General features: G+C 35.0%; 1 protein-coding gene across 9 annotated transcripts in view; it reads left to right on the forward strand.

Moving 5' to 3' along the window:
- Positions 1-24,154, forward strand: part of LOC128230481 (protein phosphatase Slingshot homolog 2-like) — a 46,993-nt gene that overhangs the window by 15,652 nt on the left and 7,187 nt on the right. For 4 of the 9 annotated variants that reach the window (XM_052942772.1, XM_052942776.1, XM_052942771.1 and 1 more), the window contains 15 exons: positions 3,733-3,830; positions 6,586-6,653; positions 7,965-8,134; positions 8,631-8,696; positions 9,350-9,484; positions 12,493-12,558; positions 13,688-13,747; positions 14,959-15,043; positions 15,502-15,677; positions 16,693-16,839; positions 17,542-17,602; positions 18,625-18,764; positions 19,110-19,231; positions 19,461-20,580; positions 20,976-21,319. In XM_052942772.1, coding sequence (XP_052798732.1) covers positions 3,733-3,830; positions 6,586-6,653; positions 7,965-8,134; positions 8,631-8,696; positions 9,350-9,484; positions 12,493-12,558; positions 13,688-13,747; positions 14,959-15,043; positions 15,502-15,677; positions 16,693-16,839; positions 17,542-17,602; positions 18,625-18,764; positions 19,110-19,231; positions 19,461-20,580; positions 20,976-21,319 — 2,858 coding nt within the window. Of the gene's footprint in view, positions 1-3,732; positions 3,831-6,585; positions 6,654-7,964; positions 8,135-8,630; positions 8,697-9,349; positions 9,485-12,492; positions 12,559-13,687; positions 13,748-14,958; positions 15,044-15,501; positions 15,678-16,692; positions 16,840-17,541; positions 17,603-18,624; positions 18,765-19,109; positions 19,232-19,460; positions 20,581-20,975; positions 21,320-21,960; positions 21,995-23,452; positions 23,504-24,154 lie in introns of all 9 variants that reach the window. The other 5 variants (XM_052942780.1, XM_052942777.1, XM_052942778.1 and 2 more) reach the window with 5 other exon arrangements.

Below are 24,154 nucleotides of genomic sequence, written 5' to 3' on the forward strand. Positions count from 1 at the left end.
TCGGTCCGTCGGTCCGTCGGTAGACCAAAGCTTGTCCAAGTGATAACTCAACAATTCCTGGACGTATGGTCATCAAACTTCACATGAAGGTTGGGCCTGACCAGTAGATGACCCCTATTGAATTTGGGGGTCGTCAGGTCAAAGGTCAAGGTCACAGTGACCTTTAATGGTAAAATAATTTTAAAGCTTGTCCGAGTGATAACTCAACAATGCCTGCACCCATGGCCCTCAAACTTGACTTGGAGGTTGGGCCTGACCAGTAGATGACCCCTATTGTTTTGGGGGGTCATCAGGCCAAAGGTCAAGGTCACAGTGACCTTGAATGGTAAAAGGTTGTCCGAGTGATAACTTGACAATGCCTGCACCCATGGCCCTCAAACTTGACTTGGAGGTTGGGCCTGACCAGTAGCTGACCCCTATTGTTTTTTGGGCTCAATGGGTCAAAGGTCAAGGTCACAGTGACCTTGAATGGTAAAAGGTTGTTCGAGTGATAACTCAACAATGCCTGCACCCATGGCCCTCAAACTTGTCTTGGAGGTTGGGCCTGACCAGTAGATGACCCCTATTGTTTTCGGGGGTCGTTGGGCCAAAGGTCAAGGTCACAGTGACCTTGAATGGTAAAAGGTTGTCCGATTGATAACTCAACAATGCCTGCACCAATGGCCCTCAAACTTGACTTTGAGAATTGGCCTGACCAGGAGATGACCCCTATGGTTTTTGGGGGTCATCTGGCCAAAGGTCAAGGTCACTGACCTGGAATGGTAAAAGGTTGTCCGAGTGATAACTCGACAATGCCTTCACCCATGGCTCTCATACTTGACTTGGAGGTTGGGCCTGGCCAGAAGATGGTCCCTATTGATTTAAGGGGTCAATGGGCCAAAGGTCAAGGTCACAGTGACCTGGAATGGTAAAAGGTTATCCGAATGATAACTTGACAATGGCTGCACCCATGGCCCTCAAACTTGATTTGAAGGTTGAGCCTGGCCAGAAGATTGTCCCTATTAATTTTAGGGGTCATTGGGCCAAAGGTCAAGGTCACGGTGACTTTGAATGATAAAAGGTTGTCCAAGTGATAACTCAACAATGCCTGCACCCATGGCCCTCAAACTTGACATGTAGGTTGGGCCTGACCAGTAGATGACCCCTATTGATTTTAGGGGTCAAAGGTCAAGGTCACAGTGACCTTGAAAGCAAACTCGACAATTCTTGGACCTATGGTCATCAAACTTGACATGAAGGTTGGGCCTGCCCAGTAGATGACCCCTATCGACTTTGGGGGTCATCAGGCCAAGGTCAATGTCACAGTAACCTTTAACGCAAAAAAGTTAACAAATCTTCCCCCACTGATTTCTCAACAATGCCTGAACCTATGATCATTAAACTTGACATGGATGTTAAGCCTGACCAGTAGATCACCCTTATTGATTTTAGGATTCATAGAGCCAAAGGTCAAGGTCACAGTGATTTTGAATGGTGAAAGGTTGTCCAAGTGATAACTCAACAATGCCTGAACCCATGGCCTTCAAACTTGACTTGGAGTTGCATCTGACTTGTAGATGACCCCTTATGATTTAAGGGGTCATCAGGTCAAAGGTCAAGGTCACAGTGACCTTGAACGAAAAAAACTTGTCTTGTGATAACTTGACAATGCCTGCACCCATGGCCCTCAAACTTGACATTTAGGTTTCTGGTGACCAGCTGATGACTCTGGATTTTGAGTTCATAGAGTCAAAGGTCATGACGGTCATAACACACTTTATCCTCACACTTTAATGGTCATAATCTTAAAACAGCAACAAATCAGCTGTCATTTCGGTCCAGGCATATTTCATTCAATTGTCCATATAATCCTGACAACATGGCGCTCAGGGGGGGCATAATGTTTGACAAACATCTCTTGTTAAAGTTGGAGGCGCAAATTCTATAATATTTATACCACTGGCATACTGTAAATGAAGTGGTAAACACACTTGTTATAAATGTTGATAGCATGATTATGTGTAAAAAGTTCCGTCTTTGACTTATGTCCCTTGATCAACTTATTAAAAGCAATTGACGATAATTTTCTTGCAATTTTGACATTATAGTGCCAAAACAGTAATGCGAAATTGAAAAGTTAAATACTTTCTAAGAGATACATAGTAAACAAATTGATTGTTCCTAAAAGAAATTAATATACTTAGTTGAAAGAAAGCTGCCAGGATAAAATCTGTTCATGTGTCCCTAAATTAAAACAGTCATCCAAATACCAAGCCATTTCGTCTATTTCTATTGCAGTTTCTTTACAATTTATTTCATATTAAATATTTATAAGGAGAAGACGTCAACATCATTTTAATTTTGAATATCTACATATTTTTTATTGGTTATCGGAACTTGGTATGCAACGGGTACAGTCACTCTTGATAGCTGATATATCTGTTGAGTTGCTTCCCTTTAGCAAATGGAAAATCAACAAAACAAGTTTTGGTGTTTGCATTACATTCCATGCGTAATAGTTTATGATAATTGTAAATTCTGTCGAAGTAACAGATGGTTACAATGACTCTTTTTATGTATGATTAAAGATTGGATTTTGTAACATGAATACTTATATCTTGAAATTGGAACAGTTAATGTTTAGGGGCAAACATGTCAAAGTTATGCAAACAGAATCTACAACGCCCTTAGACAAAAATTATATGGTATGCATCCTAATTGCTGTAAAAAAAGAATGAGCGAAAAGAATAAATTTGAGATTTGTTTATACCTCAGTTTGATTGCACAAGTTTGGTTTTGAATGGTTTAAGTATGCTAGTAAGACTATAATCAACATTTTGCTGTAATGCAGTTTAAAAAGTTTTTTTGAGCATTTTTGCTTATGCAGTTATAAATGCATTGCTGTTAAGCATTTCTTAATGATTGTCATGCTGTAGTCTTAAATGTATTTTAGATCACCTTGCAATTAAGCAGTTTCATTGCATTTTGAATCATCTTGCCGTAAGCAGTTCTCAATGTGTTTTGAATCGTCTTGCCATAAGCTGAGTTTTCAATGTGTTTTGAATTGTCTTGCAGTAAGCAGTTTTCAATTTGTTTTGAATTGTCTTGCTGTTAGCATTTTTAAATGCATTTTGAATGATCTTGCCATTAGCAGTTTTCAATGCGTTTTGAATCATATTTCTGTAAGAACGTTTTCAATGCATTTTTTGAGCACTTTGCCGTTTTGAAGTTTTCAATGCATTTTGAATCATACTTGTAACAATTAAGCAGTTTTTAATGTATTTTGAATCATATTACTGCTAAAAAATTCAATGCATTTTGGAACATTTTGCCGTTGAGCAGTTCTCAATACATTTTGGACTTTTATCCTATACTAAAGTTTTGCGGACTTCATACTTTCTTATATTAACATAATTTCATTATAATATCTGTTGAGTGTTGGTATGAGGATATTGTTAACAAGATATAGTGTAATGTGCATATATGGTGTACCGGTAATATCCTATGTTGGCTGATTGTGTTAAATGATGACATCAGTATCATTTAAGAATTGGTTGTAAATTACATGATTTATTCACTTTTGAAACAGCATTCAAGCTTGAAGAGCTTTTTTCTAGCACTTTAGAAAAAACATATCAGTGAATGAATGAATAACTCAATATTGAACATCAATACATTGGTAGAAATATTGCCTTTTGAAGAATATTCAATGATATATGTTTTGATGTAAAATTTACACATTTTATTGTACAGTTTCAGCGAGAGCTACTTCGCAGTGAAGGGAGCTGCGCTGATCTTGCCACAAAATGATGAAACCGTCTACACTCGACGCCATAACAAAAACCATGCCGGTAGGGAAATAGGGATGAGTATAGTGAACACTAAAAATAGGCAATAGGATAGATCTTAAGGTTTTTTTCAAAGAAAAAATAAATAAGGTATTATTATACCTTGGTGTTGGCGGTGTTTGCTTAGTGCAAAATCTTTCACTTTGGCCATAACTCAAAAAACGTTAAAGATATTCTAATGAAACTTAGTATACATGAAGCATAGAAAATATGCACATGCATAGCTCAGACTAAGGTCCATAACTCCAGTTTTAATAGTTATCAACATAGGCCCCTGGTTTGACTCAAAAAAAGATGAGTGTTGGGGTTCGCTCTTGTTAGGATGAAAAATGTTAATTGAATGATTATGAAAAGTTATGTTTATAACAGAAACTTTAAAGTGAATAATATATGATGGCTTTATTTGATGCTACAAAGTTATAATATGCACTATAATGAGGAATTAAACCTCAGACCTCTCGGTCAGTATTCATGTCAACGTCTTGAGTCATCTGAGTTTTTAAATGTTTCAAAATACCTATTACTACAACTACTTTTGACAAAAGATGAGTGCCTGATTGTAGAACAGATTATCTGTAACAGATACAGCTATGCTAATCATCATTTCTCCTGTAATAGCATTTTTACATGGATATTAACATTTTGCACTCAGACACCATGGGCCATGATTACAAACAGTCTCAAGTGTGAGTCTAGACTCAAGACTCAGAAAAGCAATTTTTGATGGAACAAAAAATCATCTTTTTTAACCAGGTTTTCAACGAAAACCGGGTTATTAGAATGAGGTTGTCGTTGGGCGGGCGGGCGGTCGTCAAACATTGGTTTCTGTTCAATAACTTTAGTTAGCATTGATAGATATTGATGAAACTTGGTGTGTAGGTAGCTTATGGGAAGAGCTAGCTTTGGATTGCTTTTTGAGGGGGTTGGGGCTAAGGTCAAGGTCACTGTTACTAAAAATAGAAAAATGGTTTCTGCCCAATTACTTTAGTTAGCATTGATAGATATTGACAAAACTTGGTGTGTAAGTTGCTTATGTAAAGAGCTAGCTTGGGATTGCTTTTGAGTGGGGAGGGGCTAAGGTCAAGGTCACTATTACTTAAAATAGAAGAATGGTCAAGGTCACTGTTACTTAAAATAGAAAAATGGTTTCTGCCCAATAACTTTAGTTAGCATTGACAGATATTGATGAAACTTGGTGTGTCGGTAGCTTATGTGAAGAGCTAGCTTGGGATTGCTTTTGAGGGGGTGGGGCTAAGGTCAAGGTCGCCTGTAACTAAAAATAGAAAAAGGTTTCTGCCCAATAACTTTAGTTAGGATTGATAGATATTGACGAAAGTTGCTGTGTAGGTAGCTTATGTGAAGAGCTAGCTTGGGAATGCTATTGAGGGGGGAGGGGCTAAGGTCAAGGTCACTGTTACTTAAAATAGAAAAATGGTTTCTGCCCAATTACTTTAGTTAGGATTGATAGATATTGACGAAATTTTGTGTGTAGGTACTAGTAGCTTATGTGAAGAGCAAGCTTGGAATATCTTTTGAGGGGGTGGGGTCAAGGTCACTGTTACTAAAAATAGAAAAATGGTTTCTGCCCAATAACTTTAGTTAGCATTGATAGATATTGAAGAAACTTAGAGCGAAGGTAGCTTATGTAAAGAGCTAGCTTGGGAGTTGGGGTCAAGGTCACTGTTCCTAAAAATAGAAAAATGTTTTTCTGCCCAACAACTTAGTTAGAATTGATGGATAGTGATGAATCTTAGTGTGAATATAACTTATATGAAGCTGCAGATTGAACTTGCTTTTGAGGGTTGGGAAGAAGGTCAAGGTACTTGATTTGTTGAGTGTAAGTTAAAAAGTTTTTTTTTTCAAAAAGCAGACAACTTATTTTTTAAGAATATTTTACAAGGTAAGTTAATTTTTCTGTTGATTTATAGAAAAACAAAACTTTCTTACTTTATTGGGTAACAAGTTTATGCCTTAATCCAGCTTATGGTAGCTTTAGCAGAAGCGGCACTCTTGCAGCATTGGTTATCAGCAAACAGTGAATTTACATTGAAATTGACATTTGCATTTTATAAAAGTGTTAATAATCAGATTTAACATTTTGCTTTGTAAAAATAAATTGTCATTGGTATTCAGTGATGTTGGCTTGCAGAAAGCTTGCAGAAAGTTAAATCATTGTCATATGCAAAAAAATAGGTAAAAGATATTCACATGAGACTTAGTATGAATGTTGCAGCGAAACTAAACACATAAGATACTTATTTAGAGTTATTTTCAGTTACGTTTCTTTACACATAAGAAACTTAATTAGAGTAATTTTCAGTTACATCTCTTTTTGATAAAAGTAAAGATAAAGTCATACAACAAATTAATTGGCTATAATTTCTGATTGCCCATAACAAAAACCCGGTTTCGTCCCATTGCGGCGCTTCTAGTTTCAATTTCTTTTACAAAGAAAATGTAAATACTAGTAAAACATTCAAACAGTGATATGATTTAGCAAAGTTCACCATCAATGCTTTGCTAGAATGAAAGTTACAATGAAGATTTGCAATTTTGAGTCTCGAGTCTGAACTGAGACTTGAGACTGTTCATAATCATTGCCCCAGATGATAGTTAATACAGGCGTTGGGTAAAAAAATCAATTCATCTTACCACACTTCTTGGCAGACAGCCTTACACTAAAGTTCACATGTTGTTTCATGGCGGTTGTGCATATCAGACAAGACTTTACATGCTCTTTTCATGCGACTTGTTTCAGGTGACGACATACAAATGCATCTACAAGCCATGTTCAGTCTTCTTCGGCCCTCTGATACAATCAAAGTGGTAACAAGCTAACCTTTTTATCGTATACATGTGGTCTTCGCATCATGTTCTAATTCTGTGTTCCTAATGTCATGTAGTACATGGGATTCCTTGTGTATATATCAAAGCGATCATGTGTTCTACAGTTGTTAAATATTGTTTATATCAAAAATCAAAACTGCAATGTAGTCTTGTATATGAGTTAACTTAGTTTTGCATAATAAAGCATTTATTTTGTTAACGTCAGAATTCATTTAACTTCCTGAAATGTAACTCTGATGACCTTACAGTAATTGTTTCACTCGGAATAAACTTATGAATCTTAAGTGGCCATGTCCCCCACACACTTAAAAGTTTGCCTTATTTCGTTGTTTGGTTATTCTTTCTGTCTCGGAATAACAAGAGACATGACTTTTCATTATTCATTTTAGATTATAACACTTGGGAAATGTTTCCGGAATATTCCTATATTTGCCATTGTTGCCTCTCCAGCCTGTATTTGTGTCGCCTTGGAAACATGGCAAACACAAAGTGATTATTTTGACAGGCAGCGACATCACATTTTTCTTTCTTATTATAAAGTTTTGAATTAATTGATGTGAAGTCTATACACTGGGGCTCATTAAGTCAATGGTCATGGTGACTGTTATTAGAAAATTATTGGGGATCCGTGCAGTACACATCTGATCTGCGGAATTCTGTTTTGTTGAAAAAAGGGGGAAGCAGGAGTTGCCATTCATTGATAACCTTAAGTTTTAGAAACAAATGTATGAAACTTGGTATAAATGTTAACAATGACAATGTGCATATCAGTAAAAAATCCCATCCCTCCAGTTTAAAGCTATGCCCCTTGATAGACTAAGAAATATGGACCTGCATTGTTATCCACTTGCAGTATACTTGTTTCATTGGTTCGTATATTCTAATCCACTTTGATTGAGGGATTAGAGTGCTGAAGTGTTTAAGGTGTCCATCTCTAATTGAAGAGGTCTGGGCTTCAAGTCACACCAGGAAAACATTCTCTATCAATGAAAACTGGTTCCTGCACAGGAAATAGACTTGAGATATTCATATTAGCTTACAGCTGTTTTACACGATTAAGCTAAAATGAATTATTATCATCTACATTTGTTCCTCTGTTGTTGAATTCTTGACCATTGATTTGTATAGTTGGCATGTTTGATTCTTACAGGGTGTAAAAACTGGCAGGTGATGACTCGCACAACCAATGGTGGTTTCATTTATCGAACAACAATACATGGAGAAATAGGTCATCTTCAAAATTGACATTTCCGACTATTGATTTATCGAATTGTTCTTTCCTATTCCTAGGCGGTCAAATTGGAAGGTGAACACACACGTTACCTGGCAGTCGTATCATGTATCGGTCGTCAGGACACAGAGGAATCAGTCATCCTCGGAATCGACATTCTTGAGCAAGCCTCCGTCGGCCTCATATTGCCTGTTTGGGCTCACACAGAGATCTCGCTAGATGGGGATGGGTAAATTGGAATACATAATGAAGCCTTGGGCTATTGAAGTCTTGAATTCATTCAATGCACCTTCCAGGGGCTAATTGTATAAAATTGGATAACTTATTGATAATAACATGGTTATCTTTTGGTTTGTTTGCACATGCAAGCAATTTGATTGGTCAACAGTCATTATTGGATAAAAAATGACCAATCAATGAGAATTTCGACTAACTTTAGCCGAAATATGTTTTGATTGGTCAATACATATTCGAAAATCAATATTAACCAATGAAATCATTTAAATGTGCATACTAGTCCAAAGATAAACTGTGGACAAGTTATCCAAGTTTTATATTATTGGTTGCTGATATTTTCATTAATTAGTTGGTAAACACGGTTGATTCTTGAAATGCAGCATGCATAAATAGTTATTTGATGTTAATACAATTGCATTTAAAGTTCATTTATATATATTATTCATTGGATTAGCTATTTATGACGTTTGCTTGTTGTTATTTTTCAGAGGTTTCACCATCAAAATCGAGAATAACACCCATGCATTTAAACCTGTCTCTGTACAGGCCATGTGGTAAGTTTTAACTTGCAATTTGAAATTTATGTTGGTATAACTTCTAGGTCATTGTTTTTTTTTTGCCCTTTTTGGGGCTGTCCCTCCTGAAAAAGCATATATTTTCCCCCTCCTTAGGTAAAAAAAACTTTGAAATAAAATTAAGATATATATTATATTATTTTTTTAAGATAAGCATTCAGATCTAAACATTTAGGAAATGTAGCAGTATAGTGCCATTCACATATATGTTGATAGGTTAGTCGAATAAAAAGTTTGAAATCATGTTAGTCGAATAAAAAGTTTGAAATCAAGTTCTGATTAAACCAGTATATGAATCATATGAATCTTTATATGATAATGAAATATATTCTTTCAGTTTGAATAAAACTTATTCTTTGATCATAAATACATACAAATTTTGAATTTTTGGCATTGAATCCAATATTACTTTAATCAAACACAATTTATATCAAATTCTGCCAAATTCATAATGTTCAAGTTCCTCATAGCTGTATTCAATGGTCCATTTTTACCCTTAGCTCCTTGTCCCTTTTCTGCAGCGTCCTGTCCTTTATAAATCCTGGCTAAAACTCTATTATTAACCATTAAATCTGTAAAAAAAGTCTTATCCAACTCTAAATGTATTACCGTTGAATTAATTTTTATTTAAGGTCAGCATTACAAAGCCTGAACAAAGTGGTGAAGATCGCAAAAGACATGCTCTACATTCCGCGCGGCCTTACACACACTTGGGTGGGGTATTATGAGGGGCTACTCTCGAAAGAGTCATATCTTGTTTCTGAATGGTAAGTTGAAATGGAAATCATGCATGTTATGGTCAGGTAGGGTATAGGGGCTCATTACCGTAGATCTTTTATTATTTTGCCAAGTCCTTATTGCAGTTTTAGAATAACATTTTTTTTTTAAGAGAAAAAGTCACGGTACTGTTATAGCCTGGTGTGCGTTTTTTTGTCGTGCAAATATTTTGACCTTGGCCAAGACTGCAAAACTTCAAGATATTGAAATGAAACTTGGTATAAAGGTGTCAGAGACAATACAGGCAACGCCCATAGTTTTTGCTATAATAATTGGCGACTTTTACCCTTTATTATCTCCCGCCGAATCAAAGATTTCGGGAGGGCATGTTCAAAATTGGTCAGGATATACCCCTTGAAGAAATATGGACTATTTAAAAAAGTTGGTCACATGGAGTCAAAAACTAGGTCTGTAGGTCAAATCTTAGAAAAAACTTTGGAACATACTAGGGGCATTATAAATGGTCAAATATTCAAGAAACTTGAATCAGAATGTTTTCCTTGATGAACTCTTGGTCGTAAATAAAGCTGGGTCACATATGATGAAAAATGACGTCACTAGGTCAAATCTTGGAAAAATCTTGTACGGAACCATATCATGATAATGATTGGTCCAGTTATTTTCAAAATTGGTCATGATGTAAACTTTGATGAAATATGGACCACTTAAAAAAGTGGGTCACATGGGGTCAAAAACTAGGTCAGTAGGTCAAATCTTAGAAAAATCTTTGGAGCATACTTGAGGCATTATACTTGGTCAAATATTTATAAAACTTAATCAGAATGTTTTCCTTCATGAAATCTTGGACATATTTAACACTGAGTCACATATGATTGAAAATTAGGTCACAAGGTCAACTCTTAGATTATTTTTTTGTCCAGAATGGAAATGATTGGTTGGATTATGTTCAAATTTGGTCATGATGTACCCCTTGATGAAATATGGACCGCTTGTAAAAGTGGGGCATATGGTGACAAAAATTAGGTCACTAGGTCAAATTTTAGAAAAATCTTTGAAACACATTAGAGGCAATATGTATGGTCTTATATTCATGAAACTTGATCAGACTGTTTTCCTTGATGAACTCTTGGACATGTTTTAAACTGGGTCACGTGATTAGAAATTAGGTCACTAAGTCAAATCTTTCAAAAATCTTGTCCGAAACTATTTTATGGTGGTGATTGGTCTGATTAAGTTCAAACATGGTCAGAATGTTCTCTTAGGTAGAATTTCGACTGCATTTTAAAAGTGGGTTAATACATACATGTGATAATTTATTGGATCGATTCCGGGACACTCGTCGTAATGTCAACGCACACTAGGAGGGTCCGGGGCATGCCCCATCCCCCCCCCCCGGAATTTTTTTTAAATGGGGAACATCTGTGGTGCATTCTAGAGCATATCTGGGGCTATTTTAGTGGTTTTTATCATCGGGGGAAAATGTACCTATTTTGACTGCCAAAGATTTTTTACTTGACATGTTTTTTTGTTTTTTTCTGCATATTCTTGAAAAAATAAAACCACCAGATATTTTCTCAGGCTTTAAATGCAGTGCTAACCAGGAGGATAAGCAGTCTACTTTCGCTTTCATCAAAACAGGAAATAAACAACTAAGCGGGCACCTGTTTTCCCGGACTTTTGAGAACATGCGTTACAAAATATTAATTTTTTCATCACATTTAAAACGTTTCCAATTTATGACACACAATATTTTCCAGATCAAGAAGATTTTCCATGAGCTTTTTTTCCATTTTGAGATGCATATTATTTTGATAGAGACTTATTTTTAGCCAGGTCTGCATGAGCGAATTCTATTTTTAGCCAAGTTTACATGTACATGTAAATTCAAGTCTAGGATTAGGGGAGACAATTTGCTTTTTGGTTCTGTGAATTTGTATACAAGAACCCTCCCCGACTCATTAAGCACAACAATAGGCCAATAGATCAATTATCGGGTGATTGACGATGACCTCGACGACACACGTACCAATTAACGGATTAGTGCCAACATGTCCTGTGTTTTATGACCAGTGTCCCAAACAGAAAAAATAGCTGACTTACGTTGGTAAAATAAAGAAAAAAAAATTCATTTTTTTTATGATTTTCTGGAACAAACATGCACCCTCCGTGACAGAGATAGGATTTCAGGGATAATCCCGGACGTCCGGGACGTTATCACGTGTATGGTAAATAGGTCAAAAACTAGATCACTAGGTCATATCTTACAGAAATCTTTGGAACACTCTAGAGCTCGATGAAATCTTGGAATTGTTTGAAACTAGTAGGTCATGTGGGGTCAAAAATGAGGTCACTGAGTGTGACACCTTATGGACACTCTAGAGGCTATATTTTTTGCATATATCTGGACCAATCTTCGTGAAACTTGATCAGAATGTTTGCCTTGATGAAATCTTAGATTAGTTTGGAACTGGGTAGTATGGAGTCATAAACTAGGTTTCTTGGTCAATTCTAAATGTGATATATACAATGTTATATATATATATACAATATTTTTTTTTTATTTCAAACAGTTGCAATCAAATCTAAACTCATATATATATATATATATATATATATATATATATATATATTTCATCAACAATTGATTTCCATTCCTTGACTAAGCCCAATCAGGCGGGCAATATCAATTCAACAAATTTGCTTGTTGGACTGTAAATAACTGAGGAGCTTGAATGTTTGCTCTGTGGAGCTCTTGTTTTGTTTTCACCTTACTATCAAGCCTTTCTTTATTATTGGAAAAAAGTATATATATATTTTTCCAAGTTTTAAATCTGGGACATGTACAATTTGCGCATAATTGAGAATTTTAAACTTGATTGAGATCAGTAGGTCAAAGGTCAAGGTCATGGTGACCATTATTTAAACTGATAAATAATGGTTTTGATATTTTATAGTTATTATGAGGCTTTATCAGTTTTAAAACATTGGCAAAACTTGTAAACGCTTTTATACTTATATTTGTTTGTTTGAATTTCAGGACTGCCTGCAAGGATCGTGACCTATCCTACAGAGCTGATCCTAAATTACGTACAGAATTTTCCGGGTAAATGATTTTTCTTTAAATGGCATCGTTTAACCTTAATTTTCTTTTAGATGTGTAGCAAAATTTTAGACATAACCCTAGTTTAATTCTTCACTCACCAGTTTTTGATTTTCATATAACTCACATTTTGTTGTAGATAAAACAAAAGAATTTTCTCTTTAGATCCTCATCCCAACCTCCCCTACCTCTCTTGTTAACTCCAGCTTACTTTTTTGGGGACTTGTAAAAATAGGAATCTAATTAATATTTTTTGGACTTCTAAAAAAATTATTTAACGTGTTTTGGCATATCATATATGTCAAGTTGATTATGCTTATTTTACATTCAAGTACCCATGCTTTATAAAGCATTATGAGATGCATGATGCAGAATGCATTGAGTATTTGATTTTGATTGGCTGATTTTGAGATTTTGCTATAGTTTCAGGACGTATTTATCCTAGATTTTGTGTCGTAAATAATTGCAAGAACAGTTGAACAAAACTGATAATTTTGTGTACTTGGTTTAGATAATTTTTAATTGCTAGTTAAGGAACGACTATTACTCCAAAAAGTGTTGAAAACAATTTATAAGAGGGTTTTAGCTAGGGTTATGGAAGGGTTGTTCACCCTGTCCTTTTTTGGTAAGACCCTTCTGCCCTCATGGAGACCAGAATGGGCACCCTTCTACCTTCGTAGAATTACATTCTTAAGACTGTCAAAATATTATTTTGTTTCGATTCAAACTTATAACATGATTATAAATTCATACAAGTTAGACATATTTGGCAATTGAAACTTAAATTAACTTTAAATAAGAACGTTTTCTGTGAATTTCATTGTTTAAATTCTTCACAGCTCAGTTCAATGCGTGCTTTTTTCCCTTAGCACCCTGTCCCTTTTCTGCAGCACCATGTCCATATGAAAACCTTGCTAAAACCCCATATATTGATCAAAGTTAAAATAATTGACCAGGAAACTTTTACCCTGCATTAATGTTTTTTTGGCCTTATTTCAAGTGTAACATCTAACCAAATGTAAAATTCCATTGTTCTGAAAATACAGAAAAAAACTCATAAAACATTGTTTTTTATCATTATGATATTGACACATGAATTGGTACAAGTTAGTTACTAAAATACCAATTGCAGTCGCCTGCTCCGTCGTACCCAGTCCACTCCTGTAACATCGAATATGAACACCTACCAGCAGTGAGGACATGCATTAACCCGCATGCAAATCCTAAAACCCTAAATCATACCTCATAGCCTTAAAGCAAAACTCGTACAGTCATTTGCATGCATTTTCTTGCTTTGAAAACTTTCAGTATTCACATTATTTCCAACTCTCAGAATTTTAACTCCAAGGAAAAAAGCAAGACATCTCAAAAAAGCACTTTTATTGAATTCTTTTCTGACTACAAAAATAATTGTAAATAGATTTACAATTGCAAACAGTAATACAAATCAGAAAAATTTGTTATTAAATTCAACTTAAGGGTTAGTTAAAATGAAATGAAGATTTACTGTTTTGCCACTTGAGTCTGGACTCAGACTTAAGACAGTTCGTAATCATTGACGCAAGTATTGTAATAGCAATATCAGTATTGTTGTCCTTTGTCAATGGTGGTGTACAAATTCTTAAAAGTTGGCTGTAATTAAAACAAATGTTCAAAATAGCATTACACTTGATACATAGGTAAATAATGACCATATGAACATGCGTATCAAGTGCCATTACTATGGTAAAAGGTTTTTGTAGTTATTCCCCCTTTGCTCAATTGAGGGAGAAAAAAGACAAGCGTTAACATCCTCTAATGGTACTCTTGTGCTACTCAAAACTTTACCAGTCATTTGCATGTTATTTCTTGCTTTCTGACATTTATTTGTTGACATTAGTGGGAGTTCTCTGATTTTTCCTTTATCATGCTTCGTAATCTTGCCAAAAGCTTTTGGCTTCAAATTTGTGTACAAAGTTATGTATTGTTGTCACATTTTGATGTACATGTGCACCAAAAATGTATAATATTCTCAGTTCTGTATCTCGGGATATTTGCACGTTACTGTCTTCAATCAAAAGTGTACATAACATAATGAACTCTTCTGAAGCTTTCATGTTACTTAACACATTTTGACTATAATTGTTTATATGTTTAAATGAAATTTAATGGAATTTTGTCTGAAATTTTTACCAACACACCATAATAGTAACTGTTTTATTTTAACCAGTGTTTTTTTTTCCTTTTTTTGCGCAGTTTTCATTCTAATACTTTGAGAAGTTTTTAGAACATTCTAATGAAACTTGGTACACATTTTGCTAGAGACAATACACTCATGTATATCAAGGCCAATAACTCTAATTTTAGCTCTTATTCCAAATCAACTGTTTTCATTTCTTAATAATTTCATTCTGTCTGTTTCAGAGAAGAAGATATATATCGGGTGATCAAACATGAGTTGAAGAATGTTATGATGGAGGTCGACCTTGAAGAAGTGACCTGCATCTTTGTAAGTCAGAGGAGGGAGGGGATGGAGCATTTCCATTCACTTTCGCTGTCATATAGTTTTAGCAATAAGTAAATACTTTATCTGGAGAACAGTATTTTCTGATCTTTCAGAATTATGAATGACCGTATCGTATGATTGATTTTTGAATCCTTGTGTGTGTTGAGTGGTTGTTTTGAAATACATTTTAAAACATTTTTGAGCTTGAAATATAACTTAGGGCTTATCTAAATTCACAAATTAAAATGTTAGTTCAATTTTTGACATTCGCTTTGTATTTAATTGGAATTGGTGGTCTTACAATATGTTGTTGAGCACACATTGATCAGATGGCCCCTATAACACCGGCTTTTATAATCATAAGTATGCCCCATCTTTGACTTGAAATAAAAACAGATGGGTGTTGGCATACACTCTGGGGTGTTCTTGTTATATTAGACTGTTATTCTATCTCCCAACAGCTGCGCAAGGCAGTTGAGGCAAAATTAGGCCGCGACCTGAAGGAGTATCGAAGCTTCATCGACGCGCAGATGATGGAGATCCTAGGACAAATGGACGCCCCATCCAAGATTCTCGACCACCTCTACCTGGGATCTGAATGGAACGCTTCAAACCTGGAGGACCTGCAGAATAATGGGTATAATACCTGGACATAAAATATTATTGTGATGGGCTGATTAGCTTGTGTGTTTTTTCCAAGAAGGAATGTCATGGTAAACAACAATAGCCTTGGTGTCGTTGTTGGCATCATTAGTGTGGTCAGACTCAATAAGTGTTCAAGATATAGTCCAAACCAATTGGCTCAATATTGCTTGGCTTGATTTCCTTGTTGGCTCAAACTGATTTAAAGGACCGATATCTTGATAGTGAATGTAAGCATTCCGGCTTGGCTCGAACTCCCTGAGGCTCGAGGTATTTTCACCAGTCCTTTGGAGTTCGGGCCAATAGGGTTCAACTATATTCAAACGAATCTGAAGTACATTGCCAGAGGCAAATTTGCTCATGCGTAGTGAAGCTAATAACTCTGGCTTCAATAATTGTAGAGTTACAGCCCTTTTCAACTGAAAATACAACATATCAAAATGAGGACTGGTATCTGCTTGCAGTCCTATTTGTTTTTGCATTGTCAGTTTGGTAATAAGGCACAATAAACAGAAGCATAGTGGACATATACATGCCAATTAAAGACCTAATGAATCTACCTAAGGCTGTGTAGCTTTTAAAGGGATAGACCTACACATTTAGGTTTTAGGGGTGTTTTTGTCAAGAATCAAGAGCAATTTTGTACAAAGGAGCGATATTTATATGGCTGGGGACATTTCATTATGAATCCTTGGAGCAATTTTGAACCTAACAGAGATATTAACAGTAGTACTGTTGCAGGTACTTAATCACTCCTAGTCGTTTTCCTGGTGAAATGTCCCCCCCCCCCTCGTCCCCCGGAGTATTTAGGTTGAAAACCTCTCCTAGGTGCTCCTGGGATTAAACTGGATGAAACTGCCCCCCAGAGCCATAATCCATGTAAACCGTAAACACAAAATAATCTTTGTTATGTTTGAACAAGGCAACTGAGTAAACAATACTACACAAATCTTTCAATCATAATTGCTGATATTAAAGCCATTAATACAATTGACAAATCTTAATTTCAGTGTCCAACACATCTTGAACATATCACGGGAGATCGACAACTTCTTCCCGGGGATCTTACACTACATGAACGTCAGGGAGTGGGACAATGAACAGGCAGACCTGATGAAATACTGGGAACACACACATAGATTCATTAACAAAGCAAGGTAGGCGAGAAGGTGTTAGGTTGGTTTAGTTTATACCAGTTATAGCTCAAATCTTTCAAAAAAAGAAAGAAATTGATGTGTGCATTGATTCAGCTGTTTTTTCTACTCTACAACCAAGTCCTTGGAATGCAACGCCAAGTTATCTGTTAACATAGAGAGCCATGTAAGTCCTTGTGAATTATGTCTAAGCCTTAGATTTAAGCATGAGAACAGATTACAATTTTAGACTGTCAACAATAATAAATTGATGTTTTCTCCATTTGAGACAGTTAGATATGAAGTTATTTAAAAAATCATCGATAAATCTGTATAAACCATCAAAAAACATATAACAGTAAATAGATGTATTTGAAAATTTATTTGCACTCTAATATACATGTACGACAGTTTTCTTAGGATATTAATATTAAAAGACATAAAAAAATAATAAATACAATAGATTATTCAGTGGAAAAATTGTGTGAAAATCAGGTAAAAAGTTATATCATTTCAAGTTATGAAATGCAAGGTCTTTCTGAAGTCAGTCTGAAACAGACTAGGAAAAAAACTGTTAAAAACTTTACACACACTTTAGAAATAACTTGTTATCATATTCTTCCATGAATAACCACTGCTATTTAGAGTAAAATTCGGCATGTGTGGTTTTTGACTCAATAGCTTAGCTTCTGAGGAGATGTTAATAAAACAAAATTATCATTTTAGGAAGAGGGGTAGCAAAGCCCTTGTTCATTGCAAGATGGGTATCAGTCGATCTGGGTCCACTGTAAGTAATACATTGTGGTTTAGAGGTGCACTCTCACAGATGGACGGTTTTGACCATTTTATTTTTATTGTCTCAGAAATATTTGATTTTGGCATCAGTGCCTTCAATTCAGTCATAAAAGATTATAGAACAGGGGCCGTATTCAATAAGCATCTTAGTAAATATTTTCAACTTAGTGAGAATTTCGTAATTTTTGACAACGATTATTTTAGATACCCGCTACTTTTTATCAGACCTATTCATATGCATATATTGTTCAGACCATTTTCTTGCTTATTTTCATATTCTTGGTGTACAAACATTGGTCTTTTTCTTAAAATTCAAATTAGAAAAATGGCAATTTTTCACTTAGTTGAAAATTATTACTAAGATGTTTATTGAATACGGCCCCAGATCTCAAATTATTATTATTAAACTGCAGAAAATTTTGCTTTTCTTAGTGAGTAATGCTTTTAGCCATAAAACATCAATTTTCGAACATAAATATGAAACTGTGTTCTGCCCTTTTGTCAGCAGTCTTATATCACTGGTTTCCAGATATTTACTAAAAGATTGGTTAATTCAAAGACAAGTTGTCAAAATGGTAATTCTATGAGAGTGCAGCTTTAAGGTATCTGGTGAACAAGTATGTGAATTTTGAATACCTGGTGACCCCATATTATTTTGTTATCACTTGAAGGGTTTTTATGTGTACAGAAAGATTATGTTAAAAATAAACAGAAAGAAATATCACAAGTAAGGTGGGTTCTTTTGGCACCGGAAAGCATATCATAAAGTACTTTTATATCTTGTGATGAAACTGGATTGCGTGAAGGAAACCTAGACAGGTGACTATTAATTAAACTCACATACGCCTAAAGCTGGGAATGAATCAGAAGGACAGACGTGAGAAGTAATTTATGTATGCTAACAGTTGGTCAACCATGGCCACAACTTTTTAAAGCCAATATTCTGGCATATTGGTTTTAAAAATTGCCAAAAAACGTTACGAACGTTATGTACATTTTTCATATATATTGTAGGTGATAGCTTACCTCATGAAAGAGAAGAGAATGTCCCTGGAAGAGGCCTTCAATTTCACAAAAAGTAAAAGATCCATTGTCAACCCAAACAACGCATTTATGGCCCAGCTGGAGACATACCAGGGAATCCTCAATGCTAAGTAAGTAGTAGATTTGTAGAGTTGGATTGGGTAGGCCAATTGATTGTATAATTGTAATTGATTGACCATATATGGTGCATTCAAATTCACTGGTAAATGGTCCATTATAAACCCAAACAACTGCTTTATTGCTAATTTTGAGACATACCTGGGAATTCTAAATGTCAAATTAGTTGTAGGTAGGTTATGTTTGCGCAATTCTTGATTAAAACAATTTAAGAAATGTTGCATGATTGTCAAAAACCTGGTGGTGGAGGTAATGCTGCTGCTGCTGCTGTTTTTGCTGCTGCTGATGATGATTATGATGATGTATTTTTTCTAACAGAATTCTAATGCATATTTCAGTTGGAACAAAGAGAAGTTTGAAAATCAAGTTATACCAAGACCACTTGCCAAGTTGGCCGAGGAGGAGATACCACCTGTTGAGTGCTTCCAGTCACCGGAGGATTTACTTGAATATAAACTAGGTAAGAAAAGTAGTTGACATTTAGTCTTAACCTCCTTTATAGAATAAATGTCAGTAACCTACTTTTGTTTCTAAAGGCCAATGAAAATCGCAGCTGCTCTTATGTACAGGGCATTAGTAGGGTGTAAAGCTATCACGAAAAACATTGGCTAGTTTATGGTCCAGTAAAGCTGGATGTTTTATCTTAGCCACATAAGGTTATAATATGTGTTGTTATGATTTTTTTAAAGGCAAAGATCTTGCTGAAGGTGGTGATCTCCCATACCTGCACACAGAACATGACATTGATATTGCATCTCGAAGTGCCGACTCGACTGAGGACTCCCATGAAGACCAACTCTCACCAAAGTCTGCTGACGACCATGGTTCAAAAAAGTTCAAATATCGCAAATCAGATGCGGAAAAGATGGAAAGTGGGGATTTAAATGATAGTTCTGACACAGATTCTGAATCCACTGAATCAGAAGAGTTTTCTTTTGGTGAAGACTTTAAATGTGAGGATGATGTTATGGTCGATGATGATGAGAAAGATGGTGCTTCAGGATTTAAACCCATAGATTTGCCAGATGTGCTTATCGATGCTGTGGAAGAGAGAATGAAGCCTAGAGTAGTGGACTCTAGGAGATGCAAGTCAGAGGGTGATAAAGGGACTCTTGCCGTAATTGAAAATATGGATGGTGGTTTTTCAAGGGAAGGTTCAGTTTCTAAGTTTAGAGCAGATGGTAGCTGGATTAAACCTCCCAGTAAAGATGACATGATTGATGATAATGGTGAGGTTATTGAATTTAATGAAGGCGTGGATGAAGACACTAATGATAATGTGGCTGATAGATCTGAAGGAATATGGATCGGGGACAAAAGTGTTGATAAGGAACCTGAACCTAATGAAAACAAAAATGCAGATTCAATGGACATGGATGAAAGAGATATGTCTCAGGGAGATGTGAGACAGGATCCTTATACTAAAGAAAATATATCATGGGAAGCTGGCTCAGTGATAAAACAGAAAAAAGATATTGAGACGAAATATGGCTCAGGAACTGTCACTTCTGTGAAAAAGCCTGATACATCGAGTCCATCCATTGAAATCTCAGGTGAACCAGAGAAAAATACTCAGAATTTAGTAAAATCATCATCAAATCCAGAGATTACTGTTGAAAACGAATCAGAACTTTTTAAATTGGAGTCACATGACCTGAGTGGCCAATCAGAAGGCAGCAGTGGTGCTGTAAGCCAATCAGAAAGCAGGGATGATGGTGAGGGAAGGAAATCGGTGTATGAGGTAGAAGAAATTGACCTTCCAGAAGGCATAGTAAGAAAAACCAGGCTGGAAATAGAAGAGAAACATAGGTACTATATTTTGATGGTCTAGAACTGTATATTGCTCTAAAGAAATTGTTGTTTTTCTTCATAATGTTTTGAACATTCTTGAGAGATGATGTTTTCTTGAAACCATAATGATATAAATTACTGATGGATATACCAAAAGGTTTTCATATAATGATATATAAGTTTACAATGTTTCATATTTGCGATGTCACTTTTAAAGAATCACGAAATTAAGTAAAACATAAATTCTGCGCAAAGTTCCAAAAATCTTCAGTACTCGGGGATGAAAACATAAATTTCAAATTCAGCTGTGTTTGTCCAATTAACAAGTTTATCTTCAGAAATTCTGCAATATTTGTCCACTTGTTCTGTACATTGTTGGTGTTCTTGTATTCTAACTCTATTTTCATCAACAGATTGTCACTCGAGAGCCCAAGAACAAAACTGAAGAGATCTTCAAGCTTGAAATCAAACCGTGTCACCCCAAAAGCCAGGGACCGGGATAACGAGAGGAGAAAAACTTGCATAGCTCTTCTTTCCCCCACCCACCCAGATTACACAGGGCATGGTCAGTCTGGGTTACTCAGTCCCACATCTTGGTCACTAGGAGCTTCATCTGCTCCATGTCAAGCAGGAGCTCGCATGCATTCTTCTGATGACTCAGATGAAGACGAAAACCAGTCTGGTTCAGTGAAGGTTTACAAATTCATGGGAGAGGAAGTGACAGTTCAAGAAGGGATGGTCAAGAAGCAGAAACAAGGTAACTATAATGTAAAATCTTTGGATAAACAGTGGCAAGACAAAACATAGCATTAAAGTTTATTGTATTTTGAAATAAAAATGACTTTGCCCATGGTGATATTATACAGGGTATTTACTTTAAAACAGAAAAGATAAAAAAAAATGCATGATAAAAAAAGGAAATTATCAGAATCATTTCAAGGTCATTGCATCAATGAGCACATAAAATATATATCTTAAGATCTAGATATTTGAATGAATTCTAGGGAAGTGTCTGAAATTCAAAAGATGTGTAACCTTTCTATATTACCTGTCTGGTTTTAAATGAATCCTAAACAACCAAGCATACAACTTTTGAATAATTGTGTGATCAATTATTTAAAACACTTATTGGTAAGATCAGGTAGAAGCATTAACATCGGCAATGTATTTTAAAAGATTTTGAAAATGGCTGAACCTTTACAGCACTTAATACATAATTCATTTGCTGAAGTGTGATCATTTTATTTTGCAATACTAACCTACATTAGAATAAATTATCATTGATATCAAACTTCTCATACTTGGCCAAGCTTTGTAGAAATAAGTTAGTTTGTATTTGTTAAAACGCACAATGTATGTACACATTTATATATATTTCATTGTTACTTCATTAATCAGTGCTTTCTATGGTTATAAAGACGTGAAATACAGGGTAATATATATTACATATAATTTAAATCAACTGCATGCACAGAATGATAGATTTGTGTGCACAGATGGTGCATGCTTATTTCAATTACATGCGGCAGTTGCATTGACATGACCCACCCTATGGCCTCCTTAAAAATTAGTCAAAATCATTTTTTTCAAGACCAAAATTAATTGAAACATGATTTTCTTTTATAAAACTCTAAATATCAACCAAAAATTCCAAGAAAAAAATATCCCCCAAAATACTTCTATTATAATTGAAAATCTTGGAGATTTTCGTTTATGTTTAGGGTTTTGTGATAGATGGTCATGTTTCAATTCAATTTGGTCTTTAAATTTTGACAGATTTTTGTAGGGGGGGGGGGCCATAGGGGGGGTCATGTCAACGCAACTGCCACCTGTGATTTCAATTACATGTAGCTTAGATAGTTAGCTGTAAGATAATTATGTGCATTTAGTTTTGAAATCATTTGTTTGAATGTCGAGTACGCACACATTTCGGCTTGATTTGCTAGTGTTTCTTTAAGACCTTCGATTTCGGCAGTGTGCTTGGCTGCCCCTTTGACTGCTGGAAACACACCATTCTCCTCAATATTTGGCTCCCAATCAGAATTAATCTTAAAGCTTATTGTTCTTGAAGTTATAAGGGTATAGAGCACCATTTATTGTTTTTTTATGAGCTATTATGCACAGAAAAAAAGGCATTGATGTGCACAAACCTCAACATTGGCCATAACTCAAAAACTATTCAATATAATGAAATGAAACGAAACTTGGTACACATGTTGTCAGAGACCATACATACAACTTTTACTTGAATAATGATCTAGTTATTTCTCTTTTTCGCATGAAAACAACCAGACAAGCATTGGTTTTACTATACAGCAGTCTTGTTCAACCAAGTTGTATAAACTTATCCATTGTTTTTTCTTAATTTTGCTCATACATAAATTTTGCATGTTTTTTTTTTTAAATGCATAAGGCAAAAATTGAATGAGTTACTTTGATGGTACTGCATGGTACAGATCTGCATTTTGGCCATCAGTAGTTGGAATGAAAATGTATGAGACTCAAAGGTGTCCGATACATATATATGTGAATTTTGGATGCTTGGTAAACCCATATTATTTTTCTATCATTTCAATGGGTTTTACAGGTAAAAGAAGAATACATAAAAAATATACCAAAAAATATATTAGGAGCTTTTTGTGGCCTAGAGGGATTTTAAAATTGGTCATTTGGCACCATTTCTGTTGAAATAGAAAGCAAAAATACAAACTGCATTAACTTGATGTATTATGTATTTAAGTCAATTTTTTTACTGTGCAATAAGCTCACAGTACCCTTTAAAATGATATCAAAATTATATCGGGTCACCTGCACCAATAGTGGTTGGTCAGATACCTTAAAATGAGTATGGTTTAACTTGGTGATCAGACTAAAAATTGTATCGTTTTAGCTGGTTTTCCATTGTTGGCAGAAAAGAAAAACGTCCAATAGACATGTACATGTATGGTGACTGTCATTATAGCATAAATCTGCATAATACATGTTATTTGAAGGGACTTATTCACATTTCATGGGATCAGGCATAAATGTTGTTGTTTTTTAAATTTGAACAAAAATCTTGCTGCAATTATAAAACTTCATCAAAAGCTGAAATGATAGACCCCTCATTGTTATATCATAAAATAGGACAGAAAATTCTCTATGTTGCCAAAAGTAATGCTTTTGAAGTTGATTGTTTTAGGCTTGGTTTTTCAAAATTCTGTTTAAACGAGTATTATACCAGTTGCTGTTCTGTGTTTGTTCATATTTTAAGTAAGTGAATAAAATTGATTTCAACAAAGTTTTAAAAAAATGTTGCCAAGATATATTCTTTGTGCGTGTCCCTTTAAATACATGTGTATTCTGCATGAACAATACTCAAAGCATTAATTCTAAGCATACTGGTATTTTAACCTTTCTGGCATCATAGTTATAACAATATCATGAACAGAATAAGTAAACTTTGTAATATTGCTGACATTAAAATACTTTTTTACTACATTTCTTTATATTTCCATTATTTCCGATATACATGTAATATGATCAGCATATTTTACAAAATAAATTGTTCACATAACCATTACCTTTGTCTTTAAGTCTTTTCGTGTACAAT

The sequence above is a fragment of the Mya arenaria genome, chromosome 4 (genome assembly GCF_026914265.1).
Source record: "Mya arenaria isolate MELC-2E11 chromosome 4, ASM2691426v1".
In the NCBI taxonomy this organism is placed as follows: domain Eukaryota; kingdom Metazoa; phylum Mollusca; class Bivalvia; order Myida; family Myidae; genus Mya; species Mya arenaria.